Source organism: Oncorhynchus mykiss, chromosome 3, assembly GCF_013265735.2.
Source record: "Oncorhynchus mykiss isolate Arlee chromosome 3, USDA_OmykA_1.1, whole genome shotgun sequence".
In the NCBI taxonomy this organism is placed as follows: domain Eukaryota; kingdom Metazoa; phylum Chordata; class Actinopteri; order Salmoniformes; family Salmonidae; genus Oncorhynchus; species Oncorhynchus mykiss.
In genome coordinates this window covers 73739388-73761591 of record NC_048567.1, presented here as the reverse complement: position 1 = coordinate 73761591, position 22204 = coordinate 73739388, and the positions used below count along the sequence as shown (strand labels likewise).

Sequence of the window (22204 nt, the reverse complement as noted above, 5' to 3'; positions counted from 1 at the left end):
ATGACATCACAGAGGGCCAACCAACTTTCTGGTAGAGAATGCAGTGATGACATCACAGAGGGCCAACCAACTTTCTGGTAGAGAATGCAGTGATGACATCACAGAGGGCCAACCAACTTTCTGGTAGAGAATGCAGTGATGACATCACAGAGGGCCAACCAACTTTCTGGTAGAGAATGCAGTGATGAGTATTCAAATTGTTGCCCGTAATAAAGCGCAGTGCGCTATGATTAACTGCATCTAATGGCTTCAGGGAAGTGGCAGATGCGTTCATATAGGTGATGTCGCCATCGTCTAGGACCGATAGGAACGTCGACTGAATGATCTGCTTTCTACTATGTAGCATGAGACAGGATGTATTTCTAGAAAAACAAGCCCATTTTTATTCTCAGCTTCTTAACATAAATCTTCTTCGGGATCGCTGTCCCTTCCACGGGACAGTTGAGCTAATGTAGGCTAATGCGATTAGCATGAGGTTGTAAGTAACAAGAACATTTCCCAGGACATAGACATATCTGATATTCACAAAGCTTAAATTATTGTTAATCTAACTGCACTGTCCAATTTACAGTAGCTATTACAGTGAAAGAATACCATGCTATAGTTTGAGGAGAGTGCACAATTTTGAACATGAAAAGTTATTAATTAACAAATAAGGCACATTTGGGATGTCTTGATACAAAATGTTGAACAGAAATGCAATGGTTCATTGGATCAGTTGAAAACTTTGCACATACACAGATGCCATCTAGTGGCCAAAATCTAAATTGCACCTGGACTGGAATAATACATTATGGCCTTTCTTTTGCATTTCAAAGATGATGGTGCAAAAGAATACAAATGAACGGTTGGTTTTTTCTTTGTATGATCTTTTACCAGATCTATTGTGTTATATTATCCTACATTCAATTCACATTTACATAAACTTCTAAGTATTTCCTTTCAAATGGTACCAATAATATGCATATCCTTGCTTCCTTCAGGGCCTGAGCTACAGGCAGTTAGATTTGGGTATGTAATTTTATGTGAAAATTGAAAAAAAGGGGCTAATCCTTAACTAGTTTTTAAGAAATGTGTCCTGTAGGCGTCGATTCTGGGTCCTGTACTTTTTACTGTTTACATAAACAATATCGACTTGTCTGTAAAAAAAAAAAACTGCAACCTGCACTTGTATGCTGATGATATTGTTGTGTATGCTATGGTCCCACGGTTGACCAGGCTCTATCTGAACTACAGCCTGCCTTCATTGTACAACAGAAAAACTTTCTTGACCTGGAATTAGTATTGAATAAAGGTAAAACTAAGTATAAGTTGTTCTCTAGAGCGCATAAAAAATAACTCTGATGATTTAAGCATATGTACTTTGGATGGTGTCAATATTGATCATGTCCCTCCTTACAAATATCTGGGCATCTGGATAGATGAAAAGCTGTCTTTTACAAATCATATTGATGAGCTAGTTAATGAGCTACCTCATCTTAATGAGCTCAGATAGATCAAACCCTTGATTTTCTTCTGAACTATCTTTGACTCTGAATTGTTTAAAATGGGTGTGTTTGCCAGAGGAATAATATTGAAGATACATTTTCTAGAGCCAACTCGGGGTCAGAATACAGGATATCCTTTAGAGCCAACTCGGGGTCAGAATAGGGGAGACCTACCTGAATTTGTCCAAAAGAAACTCTCGTTTTTTTTGTTGCAAAACGTTTTCCGTTTGGAATAAACGATTTCTATTGCAAACATTTTTGCAACAGAATAGGCGTAAGGAATACACCCCCTGCCACACCTTCCCCTGTAGGATCACAGGTGCTTTGCTCACGTGATAAACGAAAGGGACAATCAAATGCCTGTCCCAGCGTTAGAGATTTTCTGACGAACGTGGTCCACAGGTCTGGTTCTCCAAACCTTGTATTAAATGGAGGCATAAACCAAGAGGTTGTCAGTAACCGTATTGTTCTCTTTGTTTTCGCAAGGCATACATTTTGTAGACATTTTAATACGTATTTTTAACCATTCACACGCCCTGAAGGATTTCAACACCGCTATTGTGGAAAGTGGGTTTCCGTGAAAATTAGCTGCTGTACGGACGATTTGATTTAGAACACAAGACTTCTCAAGAATACTACCGTTTTTGGGGGGGAAATTTGGGGCTACCCGAAATTCGCGTGTCCCTCGAAAATGATACCGAATTCAGACTTTTATGTTAGACTTCTTTGGTGTTTCACAGGTGAGTTTTCATGTCTTTATGCTATAACCTGGTCATGTCAGTGAAGTAGGTCAGTTGTGTGTAATTTCAATCGACTCATTTGCGGGTTGCAAAGAAAATATAGACCTGTATTTGGGTACCTTTGTTTTGGCTACTCCGGCAACATTGCCTATGGGCATTTCTACGGCAGGAGTGACGCTGATACTCAGATTTTTTACTTTAAATGTGTTTAACACTTCGATTGCAAAGTTAAGCGAACCATGCAACTGTGCACAATGATTATTTTCAACAATTTCCACAAAAAATTTCACGAAAACATCTACTTGAAGTACAGTGCAGATACTAAGTTTGGTAACAGAATGACGGTTCTGTTTGTGGGTATTTGATCAAATTTAGCATATGCACTTTGGGCCTAGGCCAGCCCTAATCGACAGCGTACTCACGTAGGCATGTATCAATTTAAAGGCAGTGGTGGAAAAAGTACCCAACTGTCATACTTGAGTCAAAGCAAAAAATACCTTAACAGAATATGACAAAAGTGAAAGTCACCCAGTAAAATACTACTTGAGTAAAAGTATTTGGTTTTACATTTACCTAAGTATCAAAAGTACATGTAATTGCTGATTTAATTTATTTTATTTCACCTTTATTTAACCAGGTAGGCTAGTTGAGAACAAGTTCTCATTTACAACTGCGACCTGGCCAAGATAAAGCATAGCAGTGTGAACAGACAACAACACAGTTACACATGGAGTAAACAATTAACAAGTCAATAACACAGAATAAATAAAAAAAATAGTCTATACATTGTGTGCAAAAGGCATGAGGAGGTAGGCGAATAATTACAATTTAGCAGATTAACACCGGAGTGATAAATGATCAGATGGTCATGTGCAGGTAGAGATACTGGTGTGCAAAAGAGCAGCTTAAATATACTTAAGTATCAAAAGTGTACATTTCCAATTCCTTATATTAAACAAACCAAAAGGCAGATTTGCAGAAAGCCAGAGGCACACTCATACATAATTTACAAATGAAGAATTTGTGATTCTGCCAGATCAGAGGCAGTAGGGATGACCAGGTGTGTTCTCTGTTTATTGAGTCCTCCAGATCAGAGGCAGTAGGGATGACCAGGGATGTTCTCTGTTTAGTGAGTCCTCCAGATCAGAGGCAGTAGGGATGACCAGGGATGTTCTCTGTTTAGTGAGTCCTCCAGATCAGAGGCAGTAGGGATGACCAGGGATGTTCTCTGTTTGGTGAGTCCTCCAGATCAGAGGCAGTAGGGATGACCAGGGATGTTCTCTTGATAAGTGTGTAAATTAGACAATTTTCTTGTCCTGCTAAGTGGTGTAAAGTACTTAAGTAAAAACTCTTACAAAAAATATGGCAGTCAGAGTGCAGTATAACTGCAATATGCTGCAAATACTGGGTCCAAAATACCACAGTCGACTGCAGTTTCAAAACTACAATATTTGTTTGGTAATGGTATACTTTAAAGTACTACATAAGTAATTGTTTTGAGTATCTGAATGTGACTTTACTATTTATGTTTGACAACTTTTACTAAACTACATTCCTAAAGAAAATAAGGTATTTTTTTTACTTCATACACTTTCCCTAACACCTAAAATTGTTAGTCACACAGTTATCAAGCGAACATCTCTGGTCATCCCTACTGCCTCTGATCTAGCAGAATCACTAAAGACAAATTCTTCATTTGTAAATTATGTATGAGTGTGCCTCTGGCTATCTGTTAAACAAAAATGGTGCCATCTGGTTTTCTTAACATAAGGAATTTGAAATGATTTATACTTATACTTTTGATATTTTAAAACATACTTTGTGATGTTTACTCAAGTAGTATTTTACTAGGTGACTTTTACTCAAGTCATTTTCTATTAAGGTGTCTTTACTTTCTCAAGTATGACAATTGCGTACTTTCTACACGACTGGTCTAATTCCCATTTCGCCTACTGTTCTCAGGTGTCATGGTTTGTCACGCTCAGGAAGAGTGTGGTCAACCACCCATGGGCAACAGGATTGTGGGAGGAGTAGATGCATCAATGGGGGCATGGCCGTGGCAAGTGGATATTCAGGTATGTCAGCGCTGAGTCATGATATGGAATGAACAAAATGCATGAAGACTTGTTTGTCTGATTTTAGTGTGTGTGTGTGTGTGTGTTGGTCATCATGCTGAACTGCTGAGAGAGAGGGGAATAAGACCTGTTTTGATGATTCACCTCAACCTCTTTACCTCTTTCCCCCTCTTGGTCTTTAGACAGCGAAGGATGGCCATATCTGTGGAGGCACCATCATCACTAAGGACTGGGTGCTGTCTGCTGCCCACTGCTTCCCAAAGTAAGTTTCTACCAGTGGAGGCTCCTCAGAGGAGGAAGGGGAGGACCACCCTACTCAGTGAATTACATGAAAACAAAAGTTTAACATTAAAAAAGCTATCCTTTTTTTAGATAGAACTATACTAAATATATTCACATGAAACCAAATAATGGATTAAAACACAGTTTTACAATGGTCTACAGTAGCCTCAAACCGTAATGTGCAATTGACCAAAAATATACCAACTTTCGGGAAGAGGTGACGACGGCACAGGAAATTGAAACAAGTAAGTGAACAAAAATATTATAATACTATTTTTAATCTCGGCTACATAATTGATTAAAAAAATAAACAACTTTGGGTATCCATCTTTTATGTCGATTTAATTGTCACACACGTATAACCTCGATAATCTTTCGGGTATCGAGTACGCAGCTTTAAATTGCTGGTTGTTGCATGGAGACCGACAGTGGTAGGAAAGATGTTTCAAATTATATCTACTTGTAAATGCTATGACGACGAATAGGTATGCAAACCAGGTATTTAAACAGTTGCGTCTTAACTGTATGGCTAATCACAACAGTCATGGAATAGCCTACTTCAAACATTGAAGGGTGTTGGACTAGTCTGATGCTCTTGTTTTGGTGAAATCATGTGCGGTTTTGAGCAAGACAAAATCAAATGTTGGTTTCAAATTGGTTCTCAATACAAAGTGTTCCATTAGAAGGGGAACCTGGTTTTTGGTTGCTTTCTGATTTTAAAACATGATACAATAACTCTCAAATCTCAAATGGCAAGACCGACGAGCTTGCTGTCTATTTAGTCAGGCAATGGCCACATTATTCTTGTCTGTGTTTCGTCATAAATATTTCAATGTATTTATTTATAACAAGCAGTCATTGTAAATAAGAATTTGTTCTTAACTGACTTGCCTAGTTAAATAAAAATACATGTTTCAGACATACACTACATGACAAAGTATGTGGACACCTGTTTGTCGAACTTCACATTCCAAAATCATGGGAATTAATAGGGAGTTGGTTCCCCCTCCCCCCTCTTGTTGCTTTAACAGCCTCAACTCTTCTGGGAAGGCTTTCCACTAGATGTTGGAATATTGCTGCGGGGACTTGCTTTCATTCAGCCACAAGAGCATTAGTGAGGTTGGGCGATTATGCCTGGCTCGCAGTCGGCGTTCCAATTCATCCCAAAGTTGTTCGATGGAGTTGAGGTCAGGGCTCTGCAGGCCAGTCAAGTTCTTCCACAAAGATCTCCACAAACCATTTCTGTATGGACCTCATTTTGTGCACGGGGGCACTGTCATGCTGAAACAGGAAAGGGCAGTTCCGCAAACTGTTCCCACAATGTTGGAAGCACAGAATTGTCTAGGATGTCATTGTATGCTGTTGCGTTAAGATTTCCCTTCACTGGAACTAAGGGGCCAAGCCCGAACCATGAAAAACAGCCCAGACCATTATTTCCTCCTTCACCAAACTATTTATTCGGTAAGGTAGCGTTTTCCTGGCATCCTCCGAACCCAGATTTGTCCGTCGGACTGCCAGATATTGAAGCATGATTCATCATGCCAAATAATGCGTTTCCACTGCTCCAATGGCAGTGAGTTTAACACTGCTCCAGCTGACGCTTGGCATTGCGCATGGTGATCTTAGGCTTGTGTGCCAGATATCATTGTCAGGAAACCCATTTCATGAAGCACCCGACGAACTGTGCTTATGCTAACGTTACTTCCAGAGGCAGTTTGGAACTCTAGTGACTGTTGCAACCAATGACAGGCGATTTGAAAGCGTTACGCGCTTCAACACTTGGCGGTCCCATTCTGTGAGCTTATGTGGCCTACCACTTCGTGGCTGAGCTATGGTTGCTCCTAGACGTTTCCACTTCACAATAACAGCACTTAAATTTGACCGGGGCAGCTCCAGCAGGGCAGAAATTTGATTCACTGACTTGTTGGAAAGGTGGCATCCTATGACGGTGCTACATTGAAAGTCACTGAGCTCTTCAGTAAGGCCATTCTGCTACCAATGTTTGTCTATGGAGATTACATGGCTGTGTGCCTGATTTTTATTTTATTTTAATACACCTGTCAGCAAGGGGTGTGGCTGAAATGGCCAAATCCACTAATTTGAAGGGATGTCCACATACTTTCCGAATGCACTGTAAAAAGTGTATTCAGACCCCCTTGACTTTATCCACATTTTGTTACGTTACGGTCTTATTCTGAAATTGATTAAATTGTTTTATTAATTCAATCGACACCAGAAACAGGTTTAGTAATGTTTGCAAATTAATAAAAAATTAGCTGATCACATTTACATTAATGTATTCAAACCCTTTACTCGGGACTTTCTTGAAGCACCTTTGTCAGCAACTACAGCATCAAGTCTTCCTGGTATGACACCACAAGCTTGGCACACCTGTATTTGGGGAGTTTCTCCCATTCATCTCTGCAGGTCCTTTCAAGCTCTGTCCGGTTGGATGGGGAGAGTTGCTGCACAGCTCTTTTTAGGTCTCCAGGGATGTTAGATCGGGTTCAAGTCCGGTCTCTGGCTGGGCCACTAAAGGACATTCATAAACTTGTCCCGAAGCCAATCCTGCGTTGTCTTGGCTGTGTGCTTATGATCATTGTCCTGTGGAAGGTGAACAGTCTGAGGTCCTGAGCGCTCTGGAGCAGGTTTTCATCAAGGATCTCTGTACTTTGCTCCGTTCGTCTTTCCCTCGATCCTGACTCCCAGTCCCTGCTGCTGAAAAATATCCCCACAGAATGATGATGCTGCCACCACCATGCTTCCCTGTACATATGGTGCAAGGTTTCCTCCAGACGTACTGAGGAGTGGCTTCAGTCTGGCCACTCCACCATAAATGCCTGATTGGTGGAGCGCTACAGAGATGGTTGTCCTTCTGGAAGATTCTCCCATCTTCACGGAGGAACTCTGGAGCTCTGTCAGTGACCATTGGGTTCTTGGTCACCTCGCTGACCAAGGCCCTTCTCCCCCGATTGCTCAGTTTGACCGGGCAGCCAGCTTGAAGAAGCGTCTTGGTTGGTTCCAAACTTTTTCCATTTAAGAATGATGAAGGTCATTGTGTTCTTGGCCCTTCAATGCTGCATAAATGTTTTGGTACCCTTCCTAAGATCTGTGCTTCGACACAATCCTGTCTCGGACCTCTACGGACAATTCCGTTGACCTCATGGCTTGGTTTTTGCTCTGACATTAACTGTCAACTTTGGGGCCTAAAATAGCCTTCCCAAATCATGTTCAGTCAATTGAATTTACCACAGGTGGACTCCAAGTTGTAGAAACATATTAAGGATAATCAATGGAAACAGGATGCACCCCTGCCCTTTTTGTCCCCAGAACAGCCTCAATTTGTGTGTATTAACACACAGGAAACTGAGGGTTAAAAACCAGCAGCATTGCAGTTCTTGACACAAACCGGTGCGCCTGGCATCTACTACCACACCCAGTTCAAAGGCACTTAAATCTTTTGTCTTGCTCATTCATACACTGAATGGCACACATACACAATCCATGTCTGTTGTCACGAGGATTAAAAATCCTTCTTTAACCTGTCTCCTCCCCTTCATCTACACTGATTCGAAGTGGATTTAAGAAGTGACATCAATAAGGAATCATAGCTTTCACCTGGTCAGTCTGTCATGGAAACAGTGGGTGTTAATGTTTTGTCAGTGTGTTGATCTCATTGTGTAACTGTTAGCGACGCTAATGATAGCCTAACTGTTATCGGGTAGACAAAGTTGCTTATGCCTACCTGGCAGGATGATTATGCATCAATCCAGTGGACATTTTTAGTTTTGACAACTCCATCACTAGTGTGCTAGTGACATACTGTTGCCAGCCACACCTGTATAGCTGGTGCACACCGGAATTAAAAGGTGATTATACGAAAGTTTACATTTCTATGATTTTTTTTTTCTTCCCCAGACCTCAAATGGTCCCTCAATGTGGTTTAAGCATTGTTGTGAACTTAGAACATTGTAATATAACAACATTTTTTTTTTCAAATTTGAGTGAAACTCAACACATAAATTAAAAAAAAAAAAAATTAGAGTGAAAAACTCAATAGTGGTATAATTCTGGTATCAAGTGTAATTTTTTTCCTTTCAAATTCTACCCTCTAGAGGATTGCGCAGAAAATAACATGGGGCACTTTGAAATCTGCAATGAATACATTTGGCAAGTCTCTTTTTTTCATTACAGTAAATCTATGTGAGAACACAAGGGCGTGCTAATTCAAAAGATGGCTAGTCATTATTTACCTGGTTCTGTATGGCATGCAGGCACATTATGGGACTGGGGCCAGGTCATTATCAATGATTGGTGCGACCAAATCATCTGTTGGTGCCACCACTTGAAGTTGGTTCCACCTGTGGAAAAAAGTTAGTGTAGAACCCTGATAGTTGAACAAAGGAATTTCTTAGTTTAAGGAGAAGCAGCAGAGCAAAATTTCATTGTGTGTGTATATATATATTTTTCTTAGTTTACCTTTCACTTACTTAGCTAATGCAACTAGTTCGGCTTCTTCAGCAACCTGACTCTGAGAGGAATGCTATTTGTTAGCTAGCATGCTAAGGCTAGCCAACACGGCAACTTTTTCAAGTCAAGGTAAGCTTTCGGTTTCATAAATGTATTGCCACCGGGGCCTGTCGGTGTAACTGCTTGTTTTAGGCCACACTGTACTGCTTGATTTTACACCTGGATTGGATTGTGGATTTAACTCCAGATACTCCCATCTCAAATAAAGCCCCTTCTTGACCCCACTCCTGGACAAGCTCACTGAGGGGAGTGAGCCTCTAGGTCATACACTATCCCAGGATAAGTGCAACATCAGAGATGACATACAATAGTTCCAGACACTACCACACACATCCCCCAATGCCAAAGGAGGGAGTGACTGGCGCACAGACATTGTGGAGACAAGTAATTGGTTCCCCATTAATCACGCCATCCCTTCACATGGTTTAAGAATAGGTAAAGACACATTGTCTTCATATGAAGACAATGTTCCCTCCTGTCCTCTTCCCTTTCTGATATTCTGCATAGCACCAGGAACATGTCAAAGACACGCCTGACCTCTCCCCTCTCTGGGCCCCAGGTAACTGAGCCCCAGGTGACTGGGCCCCAGGTGACTGAGCCCCAGCTGAGAGAAGAAGTGCAACTGCCAACACCAGAGTCCAAAGGGATACGTTCTAATAACAAGTATATCACATAAGCATATTATGCAGATAAGACATCTAAATTATCTATGTTACACAACTAATTCTGATTCTTCTGCCACAGGGGGTGTAGAGTCTAGTGTGTGTGTGTGTGTGGATAGACTGCAAGAGTTAGTACCAAAAAAGGGTAGCCATTTGATTAGCTATTTAGCAGTCTTATAGTTTGGGGGTAGAAGCTATTCAGGGTCCTGTTGATTCCAGACTTGGTGCACTGGTACCATTTGCCGTGCGGTATCAGAGAGAATAGTATTTTGCATGGGTGGCTGGAGTCTTTGACAATTTGTTAGAGGTCCTGGATGGCAGGTTGCTCGGGCCCCAGTGATGCACTGGGCCATACTCACCCATGCACTGAGCAAATTGCAGGTCTGCTGAGTGTGAACTTGAAAATTCTGTGCAACTTCCAGCGTGTGTTTACTGTGAACACTGAGGCTGTACCTACTTTAAGTTAGCCACAGCGTACTTGACCACTGTCAAATTATGTGATCATAATGTAGGCATAACAGTGGCCTATCGTCATAAACAATGGAGAAAATGTATCCCATAACATTTTTACACGGAAATAGCTGTTCTATCAGTCAGCCTACAGTAGCAGCCAACGTGTGGTGTTCAATGTACATTTCATGAGACTTATGAAAAAAAAAAAACATGCAGGGCTTGATATTAACCTGTTTATCCACTTGTCCTTCAGACAGGGAAATGACTGAATGTTTGATGCAAGAACCCACTTCACAAAATAAAATGTATTTTTCTCATACCATTATTACAGAGAATCAGACAATTATGCCTATTGGCTATTTAGCTTTTTCAAGCCTGTTTTAAAATACAACACTGCCTCTGTACCTGACTCGCTTTTCAAAGATGTCTAGAAATGTACATGTTTTCTGCTCTTGTAGGAAGTAACCACTCCCCCATTGATCTATAACTGGGCTAACAACTAACTAGCAAATGATATGAACAAATGTGCACAAGTGGCTACATGGAGCTCTCGCTTTGATCTCAAAACAAGCGCATCTACTCACAACCGCTCATGCTGTAAACACAGTCCAGATCAGTGAACGGCACAGATCCATATGGCGATGGTCTATTTGCATACAGGTCTACTGCAGCTCTGATTGGTTACAGCGTACCGGTCTGTGTAGAGTACGGGAGTCGTGCCTGTCAATGCAATAGAATCCTACTCCAATGTGTCCTGCCTACAACAAAATCTCTTGCATAATGTTTTTCGGTATGTTGCTTTGAAAGTGGCTAATTGTGTTGCTTCGATCACAAAGTCCCACAGTAAAGGGAAATATTGACAGTGTTAACTAAGGTGGGAAAACTCTAGGAAGTTAAAGTTTAAATCTCGTGCTTCTCTGCACGGGTGGATATTTCTTCAGCTCGGCTATCCCGGGGAGCTGCGCCCGTGTGTAGCTTAAAGGGAACATTACTCACTGCTAGTGATGGGGAAGAAAAATCTATACAGTTAAGTCTACATATTGGGGTTATTCTTTTTGACCAGTTGGCTGTACCCAGTGCTGGAGAAGTGGGTAGACTCAAATTTTGATAACATTTTTCCAAACTGCCCGCCTGGCGAATGAAAGGCACCATGTGTGAATTCCTATGAGAAACAGTGACACACAGTGCTTTCAGATAGTATTCAGACCCCTTCTCTTTTTCCACATTTAGTTAGATTACAGCCTTATTCTAAAATGGATTAAATGCTCCCCCCCCCCCCCCCATCTACACACAATGCCCCACAATATAGGCCCTCATTTTTATTAAGATTTTGTTCTTAACTGACTTGACTAGTTAAAGGTTACAGTTTTAGTCGAAGTTTACATACTTAGGGTGGAGTCATTAACTTGTTTTTCAACCACTCTACAAATTTCTTGTTAACAAACCTATAGTTTTGGCAAGTTGGTTAGGACATCTACTTTGTGAATGACACAAGTAAGTTTTCCAACAATAGTTTGCAGACAGATTATTGCTTCAGAAGTTTACATACACTAAGTTGACTGTGCCTTTTAAGCAGCTTAGAAAATGTCATGGCTTCTGACTGAAATTATGTCAATTAGCCTATTGGAGGTGTACCTGTGGATGTATTTCAAGGCCTACCTTCAAACTCAGTACCTCTTTGCTTGACATCATGGGAAAATCAAAAGAAATCAGCCAAGACATCAGAAAAAAAATTGTAGACCTCCATGTCTCGTTCATGCTTGGGAGCAATTTCCAAACGCCTGAAGGTACCTCGTTCATCTGTACAAACAATAGCACGCAAGTATAAACACCATGGGACCACGCAGCCGTCATACCGCTCAGAAAGGAGATGCGTTCTGTCTCCTAGAGATGAACGTACTTTGGTGCGAAAAGTGCAAATCAATCCCAGAACAGCAGAGGACTTTGAAGATGCTGGAGGAAACAGGTACAAAGTATCTATGTCCACAGTAAAACAAGTCCTATATCGACATAACCTGAAAGGCCGCTCACCAAGGAAGAATCCATTGCTCCAAAACCGCCATATAAAAGCCTAAGGTTTGCAACTGCGCATGGGGACAAAGATTGTACTTTTTGGAGTAATGTCCTCTGGTCTGATGAAACAAAATTAGAACTGTTTGGCAATAATGAATTTGTTATTTTTGGAGGAAAAAGAGGGAGGCTTGCAAGCTGAAGAACACCATCCCAACCAAGAAGCACGGGGGTGGTAGCATCATGTTGTGGGGGTGCTTTGCTGCAGGAGGGACTGGTGCACTTCACAAAATAGATGGCATCATGGGAAAGGTAAATTATGTGGATATATTGAAGCAACATCTCAAGACATCAGTCAGGAAGTTCAAGCTTGGTTGCAAATGGGCGACCAAATGGACAATGACCCCAAGCATACTTCCAAAGTTGTGGCAAAATAGCTTAAGGACAACAAAGTCAAGGTATTGGAGTGGCCATCACAAAGCCCTGACCTCAATCTCATACATTTGTGGGCAGAACTGAAAAAGCATGTGTGAGCAAGGAGACCTACAAACCTGACTGTTACACCAGCTCTGTCAGGAGGAATGGGCCAAAATTCACCCAACATATTGTGGGAAGCTTGTGGAAGGCTACCTGAAATGTTTGACCCAAGTTAAACAATTTAAAGGCAATTCTACCAAATACTAATTGAGTGTGTCAACTTCTGACCAACTGGGAATGTGATGAAAGAAATACAAGCTGAAATAAATAATTCTCTACTATTATTCTGACATTTCACATTCTTAAAATAGTGGTGATCTAAATTGACCTAAGACAGGGAATGTTTACTAGGATTAAATGTCAGGAATTGTGAAACATAGTTTAAATGTATTTGTCGACGCTGTTTGTAAACTTCTGACTTCAACTGTCATTAAAAAAAAAAATATATATATACACACACACATATATGTATATATGTATATATATATATATATATATATATATATATATATATATATATATATATATATATGTGTATATATATATGTATATATGTGTGTGTGTATATATATTTTTTTTTTCTTTTTTTAAATGTACAAAGCAAAAACTGCTTTTTAGAAATGTTTGCAAATGAACTAATATCATATTTACATGAGTATTGAGGCCATTTACTCAGTACTTTGAAGCATCTTTTGGCAATGATTACAGCCTCGAGTCTTAGGTATTACGCTAAAAGCTTGGCACACCTGTATTTGGGTTGTTTCTCCCGTTCTTTTCTGCAGATTCTCTCAAGATCTGTCAGGTTGGATGGGAAGTGTTACTGCACAGCTATTTTCAGGTCTCTCCAGAGGTGTTAGATTGGTTTCAAGTCCGGGCTCCGGCTGGGCCACTAAAGGACATTCGGAGACTTGTCCCGAAGCCACTCCTGCGTTGTCTTGGTTGTGTGCGTAGGGTCGTTGTCCTGTTGGAAGGTAAACCTTCGCCCCAGTCTGAGGTCCCGAGTGTCTGGAGCAGGTTTTCTTCAATGATCTCGCTGTACTTTGCTCCGTTCATTTTTCCCTCGATCCGGACTAGTCTCCCAGTCACTGCCGCTGAAAAACATCCCCACAGCATGATTCATGCTTCATCGTAGGGATGGAGGCAGGTTTCTTCCAGATGTGACGCTTGGCATTCAGGCCAAAGAGTTCAATCTTGGTTTCATCTGACCAGAGAACCTGGCTTCTCATGGTCAGAGACATTTTGGTGCCTTTGGAAGACTCCAAGCATGCTGTCGGGTGCCTTTTTAGCAAGTGGCTTCTGTCTGGCCACTATAAAAGGTTCTCCCATCTCCACAGAGGAGCTCTGGAGCTCTGTCAGTGACCATGGCATTTCGAGAATCATAGCAAAGGGTCTGAATACTTTTGTAAATAAGGTATTATTTATTTTTGAATACATTTGCTAACATTTCTAAATACCTGCGTTCACTTTGTCATTATGTTATTGTGAGTAAAAAAATAAACATTTAAATCCATTTTAGAATAAGGCTGTAACGTAACAAAATGTGGAAAAAGGGAAGCGGTCTGAATCCTCTCCGAATGCGCGGTACACTCAATGACATAAAATTAAAAATCCCATATTGGTCTTTCAGTCAGGCCAACCAAAGCTGTACTGTGCAGTAGGCTTACTATTGAAACTGAGTCAGAAATTCAAGTTTCATATTCTTTTTTTACACAAACATTGTTTTCTACGTCCATAACAATGCTTAAGCCACATCAGGAGACTACTTTTGAGGTTGGGAAAAATCTTGCTGTAAGTTACCCTTTTTATTTTTTAAATTCAAGTGTTGATTTAGTGGTGTTAATGTCGCACATGAGCAAAATAAATGGCCTCTGGATTGACGCAAATAATAATGATATCATTCTGATAGGTAGGCATAGACTACTTCTGTATCTAGTTACCACTTTTAGTGGAAAGGTTCTCCCCAAAACCTATCTACCAGAAGACAAACTGATTTTTATTAGCATCACTATATTTTTCCTGTAACTTAATTGTTTGTAACCTGGACATTTCCCTTCATATTATGAGGCAAGTCTTACCTAGCTTCAAAGCAGCCTATAGACAAAATCCCACCATAGAAACGTGGAGGTAAGTTTATTTATTATTATTTTTTTAAGACTTAACCAAAGAACAGGAGAATGCATATGCCGTTTCTTTCTTTTATCTAGCTGCCAAAGGCATTATCCTAATATTAGCTACCCATGATAGTTGATGCGTCTTTAAATCCCCCCTCTATCAAACTGTTATTTCCATCTCTGTCCTGCTTGCATGTGCAGTTAGCTATTTTACAACTGTTCCTGCAAATTGCATTTAGGAAGTACTGCTGTGTCCAATGCCACGCTTAAAATGTGAAGAAATGTGAAGAGTTTTTAAATTTTTACGCTAAACATTCCAATCTGTTCCAAAAGCCCTAATTAGTTATGTTGTATACCTCCACAACACTGATATGTGTCATTGGGGATTATGAAGTGATTATATGCAATGCCCACTGAAAAATAAGTGGGTATATACTCTCCACTAGAGGTCGACCGATTATGATTTTTCATAAAAAAAGCCGATCAATCGGCCGATTTTATAAATAAAATAAAAAAACAACACTTTAAAAAAATATGTGTGTGTATATAATGACAATTACAACTTATAATATATAAATATATACTGCTCAAAAAAATAAGGGAACACTAAAATAACACATCGTAGATCTGAATGAAATATTCTTATTAAATACTTTTTTCTTTACATAGTTGAATGTGCTGACAACAATCTCACACTTATCAATGGAAATCAAATGTATCAACCCATGGAGGTCTGGATTTGGAGTGACACTCAAAATTAAAGTGGAAAACCACACTACAGGCTGATCCAACTTTGATGTAATGTCCTTAAAACAAGTCAAAATGAGGCTCAGTAGTGTGTGTGGCCTCCACGTGCCTGTATGACCTCCCTACAACGCCTGGGCATGCTCCTGATGAGGGGGCGGATGGTCTCCTGAGGGATCTCCTCCCAGACCTGGACTAAAGCATCCGCCAACTCCTGGACAGTCTGTGGTGCAACGTGGCGTTGGTGGCTGGAGCGAGACATGATGTCCCAGATGTGCTTAATTGGATTCAGGTCTAGGGAACGGGCGGGCCAGTCCATAGCATCAATGCCTTCCTTTTGCAGGAACTGCTGACACACTCCAGCCGCATGAGGTCTAGCATTGTCTTGCATTAGGAGGAACCCAGGGCCAACCGCACCAGCATATGGTTTCACGGGGTCTGAGGATCTCATCTCGGTACCTAATGGCAGTCAGGCTACCTCTGGCGAGCACATGGAGGGCTGTGCGGCCCCCCCAAAGACATGCCACCCCACACCATGACTGACCCACCGCCAAACCGGTCATGCTGGAGGATGTTGCAGGCAGCAGAATGTTCTCCACGGCGTCTCCAGACTCTCACGTCTGTCACATGTGCTCAGTGTGAACCTGCTTTCATCTGTGAAGAGTACAGGGCGCCAGTGGCGAATTTGCCAATCTTGGTGTTCTCTGGCAAATGCCAAACATCCTGCACGGTGTTGGGCTGTAAGCCATTTTGCAAGGTCATTTTGCAGGGCTCTGGCAGTGCTCCTCCTTGCACAAAGGCGGAGGTAGCGGTCCTGCTGCTGGGTTGTTGCCCTCCTATGGCCTCCTCCATGTCTCCTGATGTACTGGCCTGTCTCCTGGTAGCGCTTCCATGCTCACATGGACACTACGCTGACAGACACAGCAAACCTTCTTGCCACAGCTCGCATTGATGTGCCATCCTGGATGAGCTGCACTACCTGAGACACTTGTGTGGGTTGTAGACTTCGTCTCATGCTACCACTAGAGTGAAAGCACCGCCAGCATTCAAAAGTGACCAAAACATCAGCCAGGAAGCATAGGAACTGAGAAGTGGTCTGTGGTCACCCCCTATAGAACCACTCCTTTATTGGGGGTGTCGTGCTAATTGCCTATAATTTCCACCTCTATTCCATTTGCACAACAGCATGTGACATTTATTGTCAATCAGTGTTGCTTCCTAAGTGGACAGTTTGATTTCACAGAAGTGTGATTGACTTGGAGTTACATTGTGTTGTTTAAGTGTTCCCTTTTATTTTTTTGATATATATATATATATATATATATATATTTTAAAAAAAAATGTAATAATGACAATTACAACAATACTGAATGAACACTTAACTTAATATAATACATCAATAAAATCAATTTAGCCTCAAGTAAATAATGAAATGTTCAATTTGGTTTAAATAATGCAAAAACACAGTGTTGGAGAAGAAAGTAAAAGTGCAATATGTGCTATGTAAGAAAGCTAACGTTTCAGTTCCTTGCTCAGAACATGAGAACATATGAAAGCTGGTGGTTCCTTTTAACATGAGTCTTCAATATTCCCAGGTAAGAAGTTTTAGGTTGTAGTTATTATAGGACTGTTTCCCTCTATACCATTTGTATTTCATTAACCTTTGACTATTGGATGTTCTTATAGGCACTTCAGTATTGCCAGTGTAACAGTATAGCTTCCGTCCCTCTCCTCCCTCCTCCCTGGGCTCGAACCAGCAACACAACGACAACGGCCACCATCGAAGCAGCGTTACCCATGCAGAGCAAGGGGAACAACTACTAGAAGGCTCAGAGCGAGTGACGTTTTAAACGCTATTTGCCTGCGCTAACTAGCTAGCCATTTCGGTTACACCAGCCTCATCTCGGGAGTTGATAGGCTTGAAGTCATAAACAGCGCAATGCTTGACGCACAACAAAGAGCTGCTGGCAAAAGCACGAAAGTGCTGTTTGAATGAATGTTTACGCGCCTGCTTCTGCCTACCACCACTCAGTCAGATACTTGTATGCTTGTATGCTCAGTCAGATTATATGCCACGCAGGACACGCTAGATAATATCTAGTAATATCATCAACCATGTGTAGTTAACTAGTGATTATGATTGTTTTTTTATAAGATAAGTTTAATGCTAGCTAGCAACTTACCTTGGCTTACTGCATTCGCGTAACAGGCAGTCTCCTTGTGGAGTGCAACGAGAGAGGCAGGTTGTTATTGCGTTGGACTAGTTAACTGTAAGGTTGCAAGATCTGCCCCTGAACAAGGCAGTTAATCCACCTTTCCTAGGCCGTCATTGAAAATAAGAATGTGTTCTTAACTGACTTGCCTAGTTAACCTTTGCGTGTAGGGGGCAGTATTTTCGTTTTTGGCAAAAAACATACCCATTTGAAACTGCCTATTTTTCGGCCCCAGAAACTAGAATATACATATAATTGTCATATTAGGATAGAAAACACTCAAGTTTCCAAAACTGTAAAAATATTGTCTGAGTATAACAGAACTTATTGCCTGAGGAAAATCCAATCAGGAAGTGCCTCTTATTTTGAAACCTCTCTGTTCCTATGCATGCCTATCCTCCATTTTAAAGGGATATCAACCAGATTCCTTTTTCTATGGCTTCCCTAAGATGTCAAGTCTTTAGACATAGTTTCAGGCTTTTATTTTGAAAAATGAGCATGAAGGATCACATTGCATGAGTGGATAGGTGGGGGCTCTCAGTGAGTTTTGCGCAACTGAGTAAAGCGGCCATTGTTTCTCCCGCTGTTATTGAGAAAGCTACACACTGATATATTATCGAATATATATATATATATATATATATATTTATTTTAAAAACAACTTGAGGACTGATTATAAAAAAACGTTTGACATGTTTCTGTGGACATTATGGATATTATTTGGAATATACATCTCCGTTGTCGTGACCGCTCTTTCCTGTGGATTTCTGAACACGACAAACAAATGTCGGTATTTTGGGTATAAAAATAATCTTTTAAGGAACAAAATAAACATTTGTGTAACTGAGTCTCGTGAGTGAACATCCGACGATCATCAAAGGTAAACGGTTAATTTGATTTTCTGATTTTCGTGACCTAGCTACTTAATGCTTAGTGTACATAATGTTATGCTATGCTATCGATACATTTACACAAACGCTTGGATTGCTTTCGCTGTAAAGCATAATTAAAAAATCTGAGTCGACGGGTGGATTAACAAAAGGCTAAGCTGTGTTTTGCAATATTGGGGGGGGGGGGGGGGGGGGGGGGGGTGAAGATGCATTTCAGTTGTTAGCTGTAAGGTGTTGCAACTCTTTCCTCTCCCAGTCAGTTCGACGTGTCGGGCTACACCCTCTATGTTGGCCGTCACCGGCTCAACAGCTGGAACCCTAACGAGATATCGTACCTCGTGGAGCGCGTCGTGATCCCGTCCGGCTACTCTGACCCAAGTTTGGGACAGGACCTGGCCTTGGTGCAGCTGCAGAGACCCATCGTCTGGTCGGCGTATGTCCATCCTGTTTGTCTTCCTGACGCCGGGACACTGTTCCCTGGGGACCTTCCCTGCTACATCACAGGCTGGGGAAACATCCGCGATGGGGGTAAGAGAGAATAAGGCATTACGTATATAGCGGCAGAATCTAACTTCCACTAAAAGGAGCCTCAACCTCTTTGACTCAGTGGACTGTCAGTGGTCAACTCTCACTCATGGGAGGACTATCTGTCAGTATGTTCCATATGCAGTAGTCTAAGCCTGTCACGGTGACTGACTGACTCTCAGCTACTCATTCAAGGGTTTTTAGTTTTACACTTTTCTACATTGTAGAATAATAGTGAAGACCTCAACACTAGGAAGTAACAACCATGGAATCATGTAGTAACCAAAAGTGTTAAACAAATCAAAATATATTTTATATTCTTCAAAGTAGCCACCCGTTGCCTTGACAGCTTTGCACACTCTTGGCATTCTCTCAACCAGCTTCACCTCGAATGCTTTTCCAACAGTCTTGAAGGAATTTCCACAAATGCTGAGCACTTGTTAGCTGCTTTTCCTTAACCCAGCGTTCTATCGCCAAACCATCTCAATTGGGTTGAGGTTGGGTGACTGGAGGCGAGGTCATCTGATGCAGCACTCATCACTCCTTCTTGGTCAAATAGCCCTTACACAGCCTGGAGATGTTGGGTCATTATCCTGTTAAAAAACAAATGATAGTCCCTCTAAGCGCAAACCAGATGGGATGGCGTATCGCTACAGAATGCTGTGGTAGCCATGCTGGTTAAGTGTGCCTTGAATTCTAAATAAATATGTGACAGTGTCAACAGCAAAATACCATCACACCACCACCACCATGCTTCACAGTGGGAACCACACATGCAGAGATCATCCGTTCACCTACTCCTTGTCTCACAAAGACATGGTGGTTGGAACCAAAAATCTCTAATTTGGACAGATTCACTGGTCTAATATCCATTGCTTGTGTTTTTTGGCCCAAGCAAGTCTCTTCTCAGTGGTTTCGTTGCAGCAATTCGAAGATGAAGGCCTGTCACAGTCCGCTCTGAACTGTTGATGTTGAGGTGTCTTACTTGAACTCTGAATCATTTATTTGGGCTGCAATTTGAGGTTAGTAAGTCGAATGAACTTACTCTCTGCAGCAGAGGTAAGTAACTCTGGGTCTTCCTTTCCTGTGGCGGTCCTCATTAGAGCCAGTTTTCACATTGACTGACCATGTCTTAAAGTATTGGACTGTTGCTTCTCTTTGCTTATGAGTTGTTCTTGCCATAACATAACTGATTGTCTCAAACACATTAATTTCTGGAATTTCTTAACTTAACAAGGCACACCTTTTAATTGAAATGCATTCCAGGTGACTACCTCATGAAGCTGGTTGAGAGAGTGCAAAGCTGTCATCAAGGCAAAGGGTGGCTACTTTGAAGAATTTCAAATATAAAATATTTTATTTGTTTAACTTTTTTGGTTACTACATGATTCCATATGTGTTATTTCATAGTTTTGATGTTTTCACTATTATTCTACAATGTAGAAAATAGTACAAAATAAAGAAAAACCCTTAAATGAGTAGGGGTCCTAAGTTTTGATTGTGTGTGTAAATAAATTCCCCTCCTTGCTCGGCAGAAATCTCAGGAAATGTACAATTGTGAACCCGCAACCCAAATGTATTGTTGGTGTAGGCTTTCTCGCTCCTTTTATTTGACCTACCTACTCACACTGCCTCAACTTCCCTGGCCGTCTCTCAGTCGCTCTGAGTGGAGTGGGAACACTGCAGCAAGTGCAGGTGCCAATCATCTCGTCGTCTTCCTGTCAGTTGATGTACGACCTTAACCCATCGGAGAAAGTGGACATCCGTTCTGACATGATTTGTGCCGGTTATCAAGAGGGGGGCAAGGACTCCTGTCAGGTATGCTCGCCTCACCTGTGTGTGTAATAGTAGACTAACGTTGGCTTTTTCTTACTTCTCACCCATCTCCCTCTTTCTCCACAGGGGGACTCTGGAGGACCCCTGGTCTGCCAGATGGTGAACGGAACCTGGGTGCAGGCTGGGGTGGTGAGTTTTGGCCTGGGCTGTGCCCATGCCAACCACCCCGGCGTCTACGCCAAGGTGTCCACCTTCTCCAGCTTCATCCAAAGCAACATACCAGAGATCAGTCTGTATGGCCGGGTCGGTCCCAACTGGGCCAGCTCCCTGACAGTGCTGGCTAGCTCCCTGGCCACTTTACTGATGGGCCAGCTGCTAAGATAGGGCTTCCTAAAAGAGCCAGATCTTAAAGGGACATTCTATGTAATTTGCCATGAACCTGGTTTTACACTTAACTTGGCTGTAGTAGATTACTGTTTTAGGTAATATTCTGCTTAATTTTTTATTTACCATATTAATAACATGCCAAAACAACTTTTTGACCAAACTGACTCAAAATGTGACCACTTATTTCCCACGTAAGCAGAAATTCCGTCTTTCTGGTTCAAGATGCGTGTAAAACCAGGTAAATGTGTCAAATTTCAAAGGAATTTTGCTTTAAAGGAAAGGGCCGAACCTGTGGTGGCAAACTATACTACGTTTTAATATGTATATGCAACTCCTAACAAATTCAAGTGATTCTGAATATACAAGATATCGCTAATCAGCAGATAAAACGGTGATATTATGGGTATTTAGAACGAATGAAATGTAAAGCCATGTTTGTCGATCTATTTTAGCACATTTTAACATGTCATGTAAAATGTAACATCAAGTTTCTTTATAATTTTGAATGAATGTAAATAAATGATTACAAATGTCAGTCATTTATAAGAACTGTCACTTACATGCGTTCTAGAATCTCCATTGTCTTTGTTCTCCTCCTGTCACCTGGGCCCTGTTTGAATGCTTAAGAAATAGAAGGATGAAGTAATTCCATCTGAGTGAAGGTAGGGTAGTGACCTTGATTACACCTATCCATTCAACTTAGAGATCTGTAACTATGAAGGAAGGATGCATTTCTGAAGTCGGATGAATCTCTATGGTCTTCCCTTGATTCCTCATATCCTCTCATGGGTCATTGGCAAGAGAAGGTCCAAGGGGAGAAATCTCAGAACTTCTCCGCCAAT

At 41.3% G+C, this 22204-nt stretch overlaps 1 protein-coding gene across 1 annotated transcript; it reads left to right on the top strand.

Annotated features, from left to right (window-relative positions):
- The first annotated feature begins 1857 nt into the window (after positions 1–1857).
- On the top strand, positions 1858–21921 carry zgc:92313 (serine protease). The gene is made up of 6 exons (XM_036975153.1): positions 1858–2227; positions 4190–4302; positions 4485–4564; positions 18931–19202; positions 20857–21017; positions 21102–21921. The coding sequence occupies exons 1-6, from the start codon at positions 2179–2181 to the stop codon at positions 21357–21359; spliced, it is 933 nt and encodes a 310-aa protein (XP_036831048.1). The 5' UTR covers positions 1858–2178; the 3' UTR covers positions 21360–21921.
- Positions 21922–22204: the final 283 nt, after the last annotated feature.

What these genes read in the sequence shown, in the direction of transcription:
- zgc:92313 (XM_036975153.1), top strand. Translation starts at nt 2,179, where the DNA reads ATGATACCGAATTCAGACTTTTATGTTAGACTTCTTTGGTGTTTCACA. An exon ending in ACTTCTTTGGTGTTTCACAG is followed by an intron (nt 2,228 to 4,189) that starts GTGAGTTTTCAT and finishes TACTGTTCTCAG; the next exon opens with GTGTCATGGTTTGTCACGCT. An exon ending in CGTGGCAAGTGGATATTCAG is followed by an intron (nt 4,303 to 4,484) that starts GTATGTCAGCGC and finishes CTTGGTCTTTAG; the next exon opens with ACAGCGAAGGATGGCCATAT.